Source organism: Chaetodon trifascialis, chromosome 7, assembly GCF_039877785.1.
Source record: "Chaetodon trifascialis isolate fChaTrf1 chromosome 7, fChaTrf1.hap1, whole genome shotgun sequence".
In the NCBI taxonomy this organism is placed as follows: Eukaryota; Metazoa; Chordata; class Actinopteri; order Chaetodontiformes; family Chaetodontidae; genus Chaetodon; species Chaetodon trifascialis.
This window is the reverse complement of record NC_092062.1, coordinates 7,722,327-7,737,542: the sequence shown is the minus strand read 5'-3', so window position 1 is coordinate 7,737,542 and position 15,216 is coordinate 7,722,327. Positions and strand designations below refer to the sequence as shown.

General features: G+C 43.3%; 1 protein-coding gene across 11 annotated transcripts in view; it reads left to right on the top strand.

The window, feature by feature from the left end:
* ubr5 (ubiquitin protein ligase E3 component n-recognin 5) overlaps positions 1 to 15,135 on the top strand; it is a 31,471-nt gene extending 16,336 nt beyond the window's left edge. For 3 of the 11 annotated variants that reach the window (XM_070965812.1, XM_070965809.1, XM_070965821.1), the window contains 34 exons: positions 1,310 to 1,433; positions 1,573 to 1,670; positions 2,098 to 2,255; positions 2,615 to 2,706; positions 2,839 to 2,985; positions 3,181 to 3,299; positions 3,481 to 3,607; positions 4,024 to 4,153; positions 4,426 to 4,586; positions 4,761 to 5,000; positions 5,158 to 5,281; positions 5,548 to 5,659; positions 5,805 to 5,936; positions 7,004 to 7,261; positions 7,361 to 7,629; positions 7,831 to 8,042; positions 8,336 to 8,569; positions 8,775 to 8,848; positions 8,935 to 9,107; positions 9,406 to 9,555; positions 9,926 to 10,143; positions 10,263 to 10,383; positions 10,732 to 11,104; positions 11,285 to 11,372; positions 11,471 to 11,615; positions 11,912 to 12,042; positions 12,215 to 12,275; positions 12,420 to 12,601; positions 12,759 to 12,843; positions 12,968 to 13,123; positions 13,351 to 13,464; positions 13,617 to 13,761; positions 13,916 to 14,001; positions 14,377 to 15,135. In XM_070965812.1, coding sequence (XP_070821913.1) covers positions 1,310 to 1,433; positions 1,573 to 1,670; positions 2,098 to 2,255; positions 2,615 to 2,706; positions 2,839 to 2,985; positions 3,181 to 3,299; positions 3,481 to 3,607; positions 4,024 to 4,153; positions 4,426 to 4,586; positions 4,761 to 5,000; positions 5,158 to 5,281; positions 5,548 to 5,659; positions 5,805 to 5,936; positions 7,004 to 7,261; positions 7,361 to 7,629; positions 7,831 to 8,042; positions 8,336 to 8,569; positions 8,775 to 8,848; positions 8,935 to 9,107; positions 9,406 to 9,555; positions 9,926 to 10,143; positions 10,263 to 10,383; positions 10,732 to 11,104; positions 11,285 to 11,372; positions 11,471 to 11,615; positions 11,912 to 12,042; positions 12,215 to 12,275; positions 12,420 to 12,601; positions 12,759 to 12,843; positions 12,968 to 13,123; positions 13,351 to 13,464; positions 13,617 to 13,761; positions 13,916 to 14,001; positions 14,377 to 14,589 — 5,252 coding nt within the window. In that variant the 3' untranslated portion in view covers positions 14,590 to 15,135. The remainder of the gene's footprint in view (positions 1 to 1,309; positions 1,434 to 1,572; positions 1,671 to 2,097; positions 2,256 to 2,614; positions 2,707 to 2,838; positions 2,986 to 3,180; positions 3,300 to 3,480; positions 3,608 to 4,023; positions 4,154 to 4,425; positions 4,587 to 4,760; positions 5,001 to 5,157; positions 5,282 to 5,547; positions 5,660 to 5,804; positions 5,937 to 7,003; positions 7,262 to 7,360; positions 7,630 to 7,830; positions 8,043 to 8,335; positions 8,570 to 8,774; positions 8,849 to 8,934; positions 9,108 to 9,405; positions 9,556 to 9,925; positions 10,144 to 10,262; positions 10,384 to 10,731; positions 11,105 to 11,284; positions 11,373 to 11,470; positions 11,616 to 11,911; positions 12,043 to 12,214; positions 12,276 to 12,419; positions 12,602 to 12,758; positions 12,844 to 12,967; positions 13,124 to 13,350; positions 13,465 to 13,616; positions 13,762 to 13,915; positions 14,002 to 14,376) is intronic. The other 8 variants (XM_070965816.1, XM_070965815.1, XM_070965820.1 and 5 more) reach the window with 6 other exon arrangements.
* Positions 15,136 to 15,216: the final 81 nt, after the last annotated feature.

Sequence of the window (15,216 nt, the reverse complement as noted above, 5' to 3'; positions counted from 1 at the left end):
TAGGCACGCCCCGTGCACGTGTTTGGTCTCGCCTGCTCGCTAGCTGTAAAAGAGAAGGCTACCAGTTTTTGTGGATGTCAAGGGCGAAACGCCGAAATGAGTGCGAACAAGATTCTGAATGGAAAGTTTAGTTTCAAAAAGTTACCAGATGGGTCGACTGACAAGACCAAAGTTATCTGTGTGTATTGTCGGTGTGAACTGAATTATCACCGTAGCACATCCAGTCTGAAATACCACTTGATGGCCAAACACACGGCGAATGTGAATTCTCCGCCGCCTCCTTGTCAAAACCAGGCGACAATGGATGGCTTTCGACGGAGGCATATGGATATCGTAACTAAGAACAAGCTTACTGCAGCCATAGCCGAGTAATGCTCATTGTTTCTGGAGAGAAATAAGAGGCTGCGTTGATAAGCCTCTGGTGAATAAACAGAAGAGCATTATAGTCTGACTGCTTGTATGTTCAAAGGAAACTTAAGAAAGGAAAGTTTAAGCCATGGTTTAACTGCACTATAGGCTGAGTCCGAGTCTACAATGATGTGCACTTTGTAACTTTATCTTGTGTCACCCTGTTTTGATCGCTTAGAAAGGGTTGTTGAAGGGGCTTTTTTGTAACCAAGTATTTATTTTTTTGTCATCTCTTTATTGATAGTGTTAAATTGTGTGAGATTTGTGTGTGTGTGATTTGATTGATTCAAATGTGAATGACTGCTCAAAGTGAGAATGTTACTGTGAAATATAACACTACACGTTGCTGTTTTCAATAAAAACATTTGCACAAAGCAAACCTATCCACTTTTCCATGTTGATAACAGTATTAAAATGATAATTAATGGGACATTTAGAATAGATAAAAATGTGCGATTAATTTGCGATTAATCGCGAGTTAACTATGACATTCATGAGATTAATTGCGATTAAATATTTTAATCAATTGACAGCACTAAAAATAAAATAATTTCTCACAGCTGGCAAATTTGCACTGTTACTGCAGCAAAGGGCATTTTATAATAGTAGGGGGGAAAAATGTGTGATGTTGTTCCCAAAGTGGTTTTTGTTAAATATATGCTAGGATGACAATATTGTGGAGAACCAAAAGAACTGTTGTGATTTAGTTTTCTAAAGGAGAAGTCATTCTAAATAAGTATAGGGGGTAAATATGAAACTTTGGTACTTTTCAGTATACATAATCTCTGTGGTATCACTGGAAATGAGTCCACCAGCTGTATACTGAACGTCTTTTGTATTTAAACTCTGGTCAAATGTGTTACGTCGGTCATCTAATGGATTGTGATTTCCATATGAGCAGGGCCATCCACGGAGTCATCTGTGGTCGAATCTAAAGACAGGAAGGCCAACGCCCACCTTATCCTAAAGCTGATGTGTGACAGTGTTGTTCTGAGACCACACCTACGGGAGCTACTCTCTGCCAAGTATGATTCTGTGTTTTTATCTGAAAAATGCTTACTTTACCCAAAACGAATGCATTCTGTTGAACATTAGATTTTTAAAATGTTACGTGATTTACCTGCCATTTGTCGCTCTGAAGCGCTCATGTATATTGTTTGACAGGGATGCCCGTGGAATGACCCCATTCATGCTGGCAGTCAGTGGGCGAGCTTACCCGGCAGCCATCACTGTGCTGGAGGCTGCTCAGAAAATGGCCAAGAGTAAGTTAATAAGTCATCTTGCTATGTACTGTTGTCAGCTGGTTTGTCTTTTGAAAAGAAACTGTGTGTGTTTGCAGTTCTGTACTGTAACTCCAGCCCTGCCTGCTTAGTGTTGTGTGTGTATGCTCTATACATTTGTTGTAATGGGGTCTAGACACAAAGAAAATGGGGAGAAAGAAAGAAATGAAGTTTGCATGATGAGCCAGCCACCACCTCTATGAATAAATTCTGATAAAATTGCATACTTTTTGTGAGTTTGATGTAATTTTAAGTGCTTATGTAACAGCTGGAACCTTGGAGGTTATCCATGAGTTATGTGAATCCTGACCTATTTTGCTGCCCTGCTTACGACAGCTGACTACATGTTGTAACTGCTGTTCCTCAGTTTCCATATTCTCCTTTTGTTTATCTAATGTCTTGAACGCAGTGGGTGACCCAGGCATTGCAGAGAAGGAGGATGCCGACTCGGTGTTCATGGAAATGATTTGCCCCTCGGGCACCAACCCAGATGATTCGCCCCTCTATGTCCTCTGCTGCAACGACACCTGCAGTTTCACTTGGACTGGAGCTGAGCACATTAACCAGGTCAGCCCGAGAGGATTAAATTTAGTGGAAAAGCACTAAATCGCCTGAAAAAGTGTCATAGACTGCTCTCAAGCAACGCTCACCTGTGACCATTAAGGATTGGAATTTCTTTGATAATTTTAATCTTTTAAAGGCCATTATGTAACTGATAACTCAATAAGTCTATAAAAAGAGAGATTAAAAGATGCGGCTTTTTGGTACAATTACTGCTCCACGCCTGTAGCTTCAGATAGTGCTCCTTTTTATCACTACACAAGTGGACTCTCATTCATTTTGGAGACCGTATTTGGTCAGCTAATAATGTTCAGTTGAAAGCTGGCACACTGACATTGTTCATCACAATGACTTTTTTGTTTTAGGATATCTTTGAGTGTCGGACCTGTGGTCTGCTGGAGTCCCTGTGCTGCTGCACTGAATGTGCAAGGGTGTGTCACAAAGGACACGACTGCAAGTAAGTCCTAGTTTTGAGTGTGGCCTTTTTTAACCTTTGTAAAGGTTTCTGCTTTATTAGCATGGTTTTCATCACCCTTTTTTCACACTAGATCGTATGCATGACCATGCATCTGCTTCTGTTCTCTCCCAGGCTGAAGAGGACCTCCCCCACAGCATACTGTGACTGTTGGGAGAAATGTAAGTGTAAAACACTCATCGCTGGGCAGAAGGCCGCTCGCCTGGATCTGCTGTACAGGTTACTCACAACCACTAACCTGGTCACAACACCAAACAGCAGGTAAGACTCCTGTATATTCTGTACTGGCCTTTACCATCTTTATTCTTTGTTATTGTACTTTATAATTGGCAAGTAATTGTGACACACATTCATTAGAGGCTAAATCAGCTTAACTGTTTTATTTTTGTATACTACGAGACACACAAGATACTTCATATTATGATCATTTCCAACTGTTTTTTGTGTCATCTGCAGGGGAGAACATATTTTACTGTTCCTGGTGCAGACTGTTGCCAGGCAGAGTGTTGAGCACTGTCAGTACAGACCACCACGCATCAGAGAAGACAGGAACCGCAAGGCTGCCAATGCAGAAGGTATGTTCAGGATGGTTCTCATGTCACCCACCTTTAACCATCAGTGCAGACTAATAATTATTTACAAACATTCAACCAAGATTATTTTTTTTATTTTCTTTTATTTTATCTTCTTTCAGTCCTAACTGTTCTATACGAGGCATGTGCTGTATGAATGCATTACTCCCTTTTCGTCTCTCAGACTCTGATATGCCAGACCATGACCTAGAACCTCCCCGCTTTGCTCAGCTGGCTCTGGAGAGGGTCCTGCAGGACTGGAATGCCCTCAAGTCTATGATCATGTTTGGCTCTCAGGAGAATAAAGACCCGTGAGTATCACAGCAGAACAGCACCCGCAACATCACAGTTTTTGTGGTAGTTAGAGCTTGAAAGCCTGGGTTTACATTGTGGTGCTCACAGACCTGAGAAATGACACAGAACAGTGACGTCTTTCCAGAAATGATATCCCAGTTACATGGGATTATCGACTGACGTCTGTGTGGACAGTTTTCTCTGCTTTCTTTACCAGTCATGCACCAATCCAATATACTAGATTGATATTGGCATTGATAGTGACCTGACTGAATTTAGTGGTGTCATCCAAATGTGACCATGATATAGTTACAGCCTCATGTTCCTTTACACTTAGAAGTATGGATCCACTGACATTCACGCTGTATGGTATCCAGATTGGTGTTCTGTAATGGCTTACATGTTGAGTTTCGTGTTTTTTTGTCTCTCCCAGACTTAGTGCCAGCAGCAGAATTGCTCACCTCCTGCCTGAAGAGCAGGTCTACTTGAATCAGCAGAGTGGCACCATTCGCCTTGACTGTTTCACTCACTGCCTCATTGTCAAGTGTGCTCCTGACATCACTGTAAGTCCAGTTAGTCTCTTGCTCTCATGCATAAGGAACAAGATGATTATTGTCCTCCTCTGCTTCTCTAATTATTAGATATCTAAACTGAGTGTACTCACCATGTTAAATGAAATCTCCCTTTCTGAGTAATTCTTGCAGAGGAAAACACATGATACCACCTAAATATTACCAGTAGTGCTGCATTTTCTTCTCATGTATTTGCTGTTGACACATTATTGCATTTGGAAGTATTTTGGTCATCAGGGGATGTTTTCGTTCTCCTGTATTAGTTCATAGATACCTTACTGGGTACACTAGTAAAGGAGCTGCAGAACAAATACACTCCTGGCCGGAGAGAGGAGGCGATCAACGTCACCAGGAGGTTCCTGCGCTCCGTAGCCCGGGTGTTTGTCATCCTCAGCGTGGAGATGGCCTCATCCAAGAAGAAAAAGTAAGAACACGCAACAATAGTGTTTTTTAGAAAAGTTTTGTACAAAAGCTGTTGGAAATAATTGTAACTTGAGTGATTAATGAACCAGCTCCGTGCTAGCCCACAGTGGAATGACATGGTCTTTTGACTTTGTGCAAATACTGACTCTGTTGTGGCTCAATTTCCTTCAAATAGCAACTTCATCCCCCAGCCCATTGGGAAGTGTCGGCGAGTTTTCCAGGCTCTGCTGCCCTACGCTGTGGAGGAGCTGTGTAACGTAGCAGAGTCGCTGATTGTTCCCGTGCGAATGGGCATAGCCAGACCAACTGCTCCGTTCACTTTGGCCAGCACCAGTATTGATGCTGTTCAGGGCAGCGAGGAGCTCTTCTCTGTTGAACCGCTGCCTCCGAGACCCTCCCCTGACCAGTCCAGCAGGTCAGTTGGTTTTAAGTGCCTTTATTTTTTTAATGAGCACATATTGTATCAGTGAGTTGGGTAAGAGCCAAAGCGCTTAGTTAGTGTGCCGATTTTTCTTATTCACTAGATAATCTAGAGAATGACTTTGGGTCTTGTGCTTGTTATTTTTTCTCAGCTCCAGCCAGACAGCTGCATCTTATATCATCAGGAACCCCCAGCCTCGGCGCAGCAGCCAGTCCCAGCCTGTCAGAGGAAGAGACGAGGAGCAGGATGACATCGTATCAGCAGATGTGGAGGAGGTGGGAAGCCTCATTAAAAAATCATTAAGACCATAATGAACTTTGCATGCGAGTGAATCTGTGCATCTTGGTGACTATGTTCAAAGAGAGCATGATGTCACCTGAGTAACAGCCCACACTGTTACTTATACTGCAAGATTTCACTGAAATTTGGATTTATATTTGTATTTTTCTCTTCATTTAATCCTATTACTGTAACATGTTAGGTGAGAATTGGAAAAGCTCTGGCAAAGTTTTCTATCTAAGGATCTGTGTTTGCCTCATAGGTTGAAGTTGTAGAGGGAGTAGCAGGTGAGGAAGACCATCATGATGACCAAGAGGAACAGGGAGAGGAAAATGCTGAGGCAGAAGGGCAGCATGATGAGCACGACGAGGACGGTGAGAGACACACCTTTCTTTTAATTGGAATGCAGCAGAATTAATGACAGTGAAGTAATTCATAATGTTCATGTTTGAGTGATGACTTGAATCTGAAACCTCAGCCAGCAGGGAGTGAAGCATCTGTTTGTCTTTGTGCTTTCAGGAAGTGACATGGAGCTGGATCTGCTCGCTGCAGCGGAAACGGAGAGCGATAGTGAAAGTAACCACAGCAATCAGGATAATGCTAGCGGGCGCAGGAGTGTGGTCACAGCAGCCACGGCTGGCTCTGAAGCAGGTTGGGCAACAGCTGGTTTTAATTTCTATGTTTAGATTGTCTTTTAAATCCCCTTCATGAAACATTCATCTCAGTTTCTAAGTAATGTTCCTTTTCGAGTTTTGTGTGGAAATGTTGTCACCTGTCGTATTGACCTCCTTACACTAAATTCTTTCCAAATTTGTGTAAGGCTCCAACTTTCTTACTAAATAGAAATTGCATTTTTGTCCTGCTGCACTGTAGTAATTTTTTTCCCCCTTGAATTACAGGCTAATTCAGTCCTCACAAAGTCATTAGTGCTTATCAGACAGCATTTTGGATTGTGGGGATTTATGTTTGGAGAGCTAATGACACAGCAGACAAAATGGTCCCTGGCTGAATACCCAATGTATTTCATTTGCAGGCAGTAGGGTGTCCTTGGCATTTCCTATTTTTGGTATGAGCTCCTCTTTACTTCAATGCATATACAGATGTCAGGGCAAGACTGAATTTACAAAGCGCATACACAGTTTCCTGCTGAGAGTTCTTTCAGTTCTTCCCTTTCTCACATTTCGCTGTTATTGTGTCTGTCATTTTGAACTAATACTGTCCCTTGTCCCTCAAGTGTACTCTTGTTCTTTCACCCAAAAACTAATCAACTCGTAGCTTTTCCAAATGGTGTGGTGTTTTTTTTTTCTCCTTGGTCATCTAAAATGTCCCTTTCTTACTAAATGATGTTGTTGTTGTTCATTTCCACGTGGATTTTCAGTACAATCGAGACATTGCCGTTCGTTCCCTTTAATGGCATTTCCAATCATTTTAAAAAAATGCAAAGTAAAAAAGAAACTGAGAATATTAGAAGTCGTGTTATTTATCACAAGTCGATCAACAGAGAGTGCAGCTGTTTTTTTTTTATATGAAGCCTCATTGTTTTTTCACCATCATATTAGTGTTGTTTGGCCTTGTAGTGGTGTGATTCACTAACCCGCACTCCTGCTTGGATACATCTGATGTGAAAAAAAAGATAGGGAGATGAAAAGAATACACATGCCATTAATTGTGTCTTCTTTATCTTTTTTTCCCCTCATCCCTTATCGTCCTCTCTGAAGGTGCCAGCAGTGTCCCCGCCTTCTTTTCAGAGGACGACTCTCAGTCCAATGACTCCAGTGACTCCGACAGCAGCAGTAGTCAGAGTGACGATGTTGACCAGGAGACGTTCCTGTTGGATGAGCCGCTGGAAAGGACGACCAGTGCTTCCCATGCCAACAGTGCAGCCCAGGCTCCTCGCTCTATGCAGTGGGCTGTTAGAAACACCCCCAGCCAGAGGGCCACTGGAAGTGCTCCCTCCAGCTCTTCAACACCAGCTGGTCAGTGAAGCTCTGTCTGCTTATCTGATTTTCTTGTGAAAGAGTGACAAAAATGGCATACATTAATTCTTCCCGTTATGATCTTTGTTTTTTTCACAGCAAGCTCCACAGGCCTGATATATATTGATCCTACCAACCTGCGTCGTTCCAGTGCTATCAGCTCCAGTGCTGCTGCTGCTGCAGCTGCTCTGGAGGCCAGCAACTCCAGCAGTTATCTGACATCTGCCAGCAGCCTGGCGCGGGCCTACAGCATTGTCATCAGGCAGATCTCAGACCTCATGAGTCTGATTCCTAAGTACAACCATCTAGTCTACTCCCAGTACCCTGCTGCTGTAAAGCTCACCTACCAGGATGCAGTCAACCTGCAGGTAAAATACACTGCCATCCTGTGGTGGTCAACATAGACTCAGATACCCCACCAAGGTGCCAAGAAACTGGGTTCTGAATGAATGAACAATGTATTTGTTATTTTTCTAAGATTTTTTTGAGATCATCAAGAAACACCTCATACATTTAGAAAAAAAGGTGATCATAATATGGAGGTAAATGTTTGTCATGTGTTGAACCAGAACTATGTTGAAGAAAAGCTCATTCCCACCTGGAACTGGATGGTGTCCATCATGGATTCCACCGAGGCTCAGTTGCGATATGGCTCAGCCCTGTCATCTGCTGGAGACCCAGGTCACCCCAGTCACCCACTCCACGCCTCTCAGCATTCTGCTCGCAGGGAACGCATGACAGCTCGGGAGGAGGCCAGCCTCCGAACCCTGGAAGGACGCAGGTTAAAAAGAATTACATTCAGAAACTCACTTTTTGTATTTGTTCTTTTCACGTTGGTTTGTTTGATACATTTAGAACTGTCTGATTATTAGTGTTGAGGGAATTCCTTTAGAGTCATAAAATAAATAAAAATAAAATTTAAAAAGATGATCTGAGACAACTACAGAAAAAAAATCAGAATGTCTTTTTCCATAGCCATGAAACTCTTTGCACTTCAGACCAACTGTGAGTGCACAAAATAGTTTGGGCCACACTGTATTGAAGTGATTCTCACTTCTTTTGTATTTGTTCCAGGAGAGCAGCTACCCTGCTGACAGCTCGCCAGGGCATGATGTCGGCGCGGGGTGACTTCCTGAACTACGCCTTATCACTGATGCGCTCCCATAATGACGAGCACTCTGACGTGCTTCCTGTGCTGGACGTGTGCTCTCTGAAACACGTGGCCTATGTTTTCCAGGCTCTTATTTACTGGATTAAGGCCATGAACCAGCAGACCACTTTGGATACCCCACAGATGGACAGAAAGAGGTAAATAAAGAAAATGAGGGAAAATATATAAGAGCCACTGGAACAAAACCCTGTAATGAGATTCTATTTGACTATTGTCTTTCTTGACAGAACAACCAGTAAGAACAATGGTAGTTAGGGCATTTGATCAACATGGCTTCAAATTTAACACTACATTTAACTATTTTTAACAATATTTGTTATCCACTTTAATTTTTATTTGCAGGAATCGAGAGATTTTGGAGCTTGGTTTGGACAATGAGGATTCTGAACACGAGAATGACGAGGACACCAATCAGAGTAAGCCGCATAACTACTGTTCAATAATGTCAATGTGTAATCAGTATCAAAGAACTGACAGTTGATTTGTTTCTGCTTCACCTCAGGTTCAACTCTGCAGGACAAGGATGAGGACCCAGTTCCAGCTGAGACGGGTCAGAACCACCCTTTTTTCCGGCGCTCTGACTCCATGACCTTCCTGGGCTGCATCCCACCCAACCCCTTCGATGTACCCCTGGCTGAGGCCATTCCACTGGCAGATCAGCCCCACCTCCTGCAGGTCAGAATTGCTGCAATTTGTGTCATTCTTTGGATTCCCCTGACAGTGAAGATTGAGGGGTTAAAGATGCATAGTCCACAACCTACCTTCATTTAACAGCATGTTAGGAATGCAATACCACGCCATTCAATGACCGTGATGATCAGTTTCCATTTGTCGCCACAGTGAGCTACTTACTAACACATTAGTTTGAGCATACAGTCATTTGCTGGACTGACTTGACTATAGCTACCACAATATTATATAAAGGCCAAACAGCATCTTTGGTTTAAACTTAGCTTTGCTTCTTCTCTAACAGCCTAATGCCAGGAAGGAAGATCTGTTTGGTCGTCCCTCTCAGGGCTTGTACTCTTCCTCCTACATGGCAAGCAAAGGCCTGGCTGAGGCAAGCATGGACAGGAACTGCCTGGAGGTAAACATGGGCTCCTCTCTACCCTCCCCCTCTCAGGTATACCACCCCTCTTCACTGGACAAACACGCTGGCAGCTGTGTCCTAATATCCATGCGTAACAAACCTCATTGAAGTGTGGAAGTAACTACACTTGTAACGAGAAATCTCTAAAAGCTATCCACCTATTCATTATTACCTCCTCATTATTTCCAATGGCGTTTAAGAGCATTGGAAATAATAGACAGTGTGAAATAAGGGATATTTTGGATAGTCTTTTTTTCTTATACTGAAATTCAAGTGTGGATATTGGAACATAGCCTGTGTTCTGTGTCTCATTTCCATATTTCCATTCTGTCATCATCGCACTGTCTTCATCTCAACATCTGTTCACATTGCTAAATAACTACTCTGAATCCTACTAAAACAGATCCTGCCCACTAAGATGTCTTACTCAGCCAACCTGAAGAATGTGATGAGTATGGAAACTGGCCAGCGGGGCACTGGGAACCAGCCACTTGCAGAGCAGGAGTTGGAGGCTTCGAAACCAGGCCCTTCACCCCATGACCTCGCTGCCCAGCTGAAGAGCAGCTTACTTGCTGAGATTGGCCTCACTGAGAGTGATGGACCTCCTCTCCCATCATTCAGGTGCCAAACTAAACTAAACTATGCTTTGTAATGCTGGTGTAGCTAAGGTGGCAGCTCAGAATTGCCCTTAGATGTAAGAAAATAAAATTTTAACGCCTCTTTCTCCTTTGTATGCCCAGACCTCACTGTAGTTTTATGGGGATGATGATCTCACATGACATGCTGCTAGGCCGCTGGCGTCTGTCACTGGAACTCTTCGGTCGTGTGTTCATGGAGGATGTTGGAGCCGAGCCTGGATCGGTACATTTTTACCTGAATATACATTTCAACTTAGTAAAAGTAGCTATTGTCTCTACATTACCCCATTAAAATGGATATCACAACAGCTTCAGGAAGTAATCTATGATTAAAGTGCAGAAAAATGCTTCACCTGCCATTACATGCACTCCCAGCATTCATTGAGCAACATGAGGGTCCTCTGTCGTAATACTTGCACATCCAGTATTTACTGGTGTGTTTGCCTTGTTTTGGTCTTCTCACTCTAACAACCATCTGACAGATTTGTAGTGCTGCACACTTGGGACGATAGTGGCCTAGATGGTAGATAGCAGGCTCATGATGGTTTTGTGCTTTCAATGTTTACCGCAGATCCTCACAGAGTTAGGTGGCTTTGAGGTAAAGGAATCCAAGTTCCGTCGGGAGATGGAGAAGCTGAGGAACCTGCAGTCCCGAGACCTGGCCCTGGAGGTGGATCGGGATCGAGACCAGCTAATACAGCAGACCATGCGTCAGCTAAACACGCACTTTGGCAGGCGCTGCACAACCACACCCATGGCCGTGCACCGGGTGAAGGTCACCTTCAAAGATGAGCCAGGCGAGGGCAGCGGCGTGGCCCGCAGCTTCTACACGGCCATCGCCCTGGCCCTCCTCTCCAATGATAAGCTGCCCAATCTGGACTGTGTTCAGAGTGTCAGCAAGGGCATGCAGGCCAGCAGTACGTGTCATCACGATTACAATTCAAGTATGACAACACATAGAAACTATACTGCACTAATGAACTTGATTTCATTGTTACATTGAATGATACTGTTGGAATGCTTAAAGCAGTTACCTCATGTGTTCAGAGATTTTTTTCCACATAGAAAATTTAACACTCAAAGGTGAACTTGTTTTTCTTCAATGTGTGTGTTTTTGTCTGTAGACCTAATGCAGCGCTTGAGAAACAGAGATCGGGAGAGAGAGAGGAGAAGTGGAGGGCTTCGAGCAGGATCTCGGAGAGACCGAGACAGGTTAACTCCAGCTTAATGCATATATTCCCCTTCTACAATAAACATAAAGCTTTGTGCTGTGTTAGACTGAGACAAGCCAACGTCTTTATGTTCTGCAGAGACTCAAGGAGGCAGCTGTCCATCGACACCAGGCCTTTCAGGCCCTCATCAGAGGGAAACCCCAGTGATGAGCCAGACCCTCTGCCTGCACACAGACAAGCCCTGGGTGAAAGGCTCTACCCACGTGTTCATGCAATGCAACCGGTAATAAACCATTGCAATCTGTGAAAGCTCTATTACCAAAACAGTTTTTTTTTTTTTTTTTTAAATCAAAGAACAAGTTAACATATCTTGACTACCATTTGCATGAAATTGGCCGTAAGATGAAGAAAGGAGAGTAAATGACCTTTACTTTGATGTCACCAGGCCCCATCAGCTTTCAAATGAGCGCAAACTTTGACTACATTGCTGTATAACTACATGGCTCCCAGTCTGCCTAACTGGAGCAAAAGATGCTTTCCTTCACCATGCTTAGACCAGCTCTGTGTTTGTCTCCTCAGGCGTTTGCCAGTAAAATCACAGGCATGTTGCTGGAGCTTTCCCCCGCACAGCTGCTTCTGCTGCTGGCTAGTGAGGATTCTCTCCGAGCCAGGGTGGAAGAGGCCATGGAGCTTCTCATTGCACATGGAAGGTATCATAAACTGATTTGCCACGCAGACAGATGCTGAACACAATGACCATTACCAGCTCTGCTCAACAGAGTGAAACATGTATAGTCCTGCTCTTAAGTGTTGTACAAGTTGACTTGTATCAAAATGAAATGACGTTTTAGAAATTAACTATAAACCCTCTGTCTCCTACAGGGAAAATGGTGCTGACAGCATATTGGACCTGGGTCTCCTGGAGGCTCCAGAGAAAGCACAAGTAATAATAATCACAAAGCATCAAAGCTGCTTTGGCTTAGTTGCCCCCTTTAGACTTAAATGCTCCTGTACCACACATACCTTCTAAACCACCAGTGTTGCCACACTGAACAGTCTTCCCCTCTTCCCTCTTGTGTGGTTGTAGCAGCAGGAGAACCGTAAGCGTCACGGTTCAACCCGCAGTGTGGTTGACATGGAGCTGGACGACCCAGATGATGGGGACGACAACGCTCCTCTTTTCTACCAGCCTGGCAAACGAGGCTTCTACTCTCCTCGGCCTGGCAAGAACACAGAGGCCAGGCTGAATTGCTTTCGTAACATTGGCAGGTAATGAATTGTCTTCTTGTTTGGTCGCGCACAAAGACAATTATGTTCATTTAGTTTGGTCCAATAGAAGCTGAACTTTACTGAAATCTTCAGAAGATGACAAAGATAGGGAAAATGAAAGTAGGAAACAATGTTAAATGTTATGCTTTCTCTACAGAATACTGGGGTTATGTCTGCTTCAGAATGAACTCTGTCCAATCACGTTGAACAGACATGTCATCAAAGTGCTGCTTGGGAGGAAGGTAAGAGAAAAGAAGTTGTTTATAATGTGTTTTTGCACCTACAGTAAGACCCTGCTATATGATGTTGGTGCTTTTCCGAATGAAATTGCTGAATCTACTTACTGTCTTACTGTCTTTGCTGCAGGTGAACTGGCATGACTTTGCATTCTTTGACCCGGTCATGTATGAGAGTCTGCGGCAGCTGATTCGCCATTCTCAGGCTGGTGAAGCAGATGCAGTGTTTGCTGCCATGGACCTGGCCTTTGCCATTGACCTCTGCAAAGAAGAAGGGGCTGGACAGGTAAAGGACTACGCTGTGAACGTGTCAACTGAATGTAGATTAAAACACGAATGATAAAACATTGATTCTTAGCTGGTGTTGTGGGAGTGTAGGTGGAGTTGCTGGTGGTTTTGCTTTTGAAAGCGGAATCTGAATACTTTCAGTACCATAAATGAAAGATGGATGGTAAATGTGTACTCTGAAATATGTATGTTCCAAAAACAAATAAAGTGTTTATTGTGGTTCAGGTGGAGCTTCTCTCTGGTGGGGTCAACATGCCAGTAACTCCCCTCAACGTGTATGAATACGTGAGGAAGTATGCTGAGCACAGAATGCTGGTGGTGGCTGAGCAACCTCTTCATGTAAGTAAAACACTTTAAAAAAATGATATTCCCTCTTAGTTGGCTGTGAATATTCAGATATTCAGCATTCTGCCAGACCTCATCTCAGAGTCTCAGTTTTTTGGAACACAGACAAAGTCAGACCAATTATGACATGTCTTTATCTTTTGCAGGCAATGAGGAAGGGTTTACTGGATGTGCTACCTAAGAACGCTCTGGAGGACCTGACAGCCGAGGACTTCAGGCTGCTGGTCAACGGCTGTGGAGAAGTCAACGTCCAGATGCTCATTAGCTTCACCTCTTTCAATGATGAATCTGGTATGCTGCTCTGTCTGGATCTTCTGCTCTGTGTCTGCGTCTGTGCATTTTCCTGTCTTATCCCTGTTTCCTGCGTTAATTCAGAAATGAAAGATTTACTGTTGTATGTTTTTGCTGTGACATAGTAAGCAAAGACTTGTGTTTTGTCCAACAGGGGAAAATGCAGACAAACTACTGCAGTTTAAACGCTGGTTTTGGTCCATAGTGGAGAAGATGAGCATGACTGAGAGGCAAGATCTGGTAAGTCTGTTCTCATCTTAATTTTCCTTCTGAACAAAGAGGCTTACTTGGGTTCTGGTTGTTAAGCATCATCAATAATTGCATGAGGTACATAACATAGTAACTATTAAAACTAACTAACCGGCAATAAGTTAACTAAAACTCTTTCTATGGGCTATGAACTTATTTTATGCAAGTAAAATCTACTCCAGAAAGAGCTGTATCTCGTGGAGAGGAGCCTTTTGTCTATCATTCTGAGACATTAAGTGATGTCAGTGACAGGCACTCTTGTTGCCCATTTTGTTTTTTACTCATGCCAGTGCACAAACACTTGACCAGCACAAAATACCTCATTTGAAAGTGGGAAATGTGAGTAAATGTGAGCAATGTCCTCAGGTGTACTTCTGGACCTCCAGCCCTTCCCTGCCAGCCAGCGAGGAGGGCTTCCAGCCGATGCCCTCCATCACCATCCGGCCTCCAGACGACCAGCACCTCCCCACAGCCAATACCTGCATCTCACGTCTCTACGTGCCACTCTATTCTTCAAAACAGATACTCAAACAGAAACTCCTGCTAGCCATTAAGACCAAGAATTTTGGTTTTGTGTAGAGGCTTGACAGAAAAGAGTTTAAAAAAAGGAAAAATAAAGAAAAACATGTTTACTGTTGTGTAATATTTACCTAGCTCCATTTTTCTAGATTTATTTTTTGTCTATACAGTTTTATGAAATTCGACATACTGTCGCTATCTCCCCAGGTGGTAATATTTGTTTGTGTTGTGAACACAAACAGCTTGTAATTTTTATTTCAATTTTTATTGTTTTGTTTTTTTTTCCTTTTGTGTTAATGATGAGGAGGTATTCAGTACAGAACATTCCTGCATTGGCACTGTAAAATGTAAAGCCCACAGCCCTGCTCTATTGGCTTCAACCTTTGCTTCCCAGGAATGTGGTTTGACAGAAGGCTGTCTGCCGAAACCCAGCCAAAGATGACAGCAGTAAAGTATTTAAAAGAAGAAAAGAAGACACACTGTGATTATAAGTTTTTCCTTCCCTAGAAAAGTACTATCACTGACAGTTCACTGCTGCCTTTGTGGAAAGTCCTCTTTTTCTTGTACAGGGGGAGTAGAGAATTTCAAAATAAACTTGGATGCAAATAAGTTGTCCGGCCTTTCTTTTTTCTTTAATGCTCGTGAGAGTAGTGGGGAATTAATGTTACCTGAGTGTCAGAGGAGGCT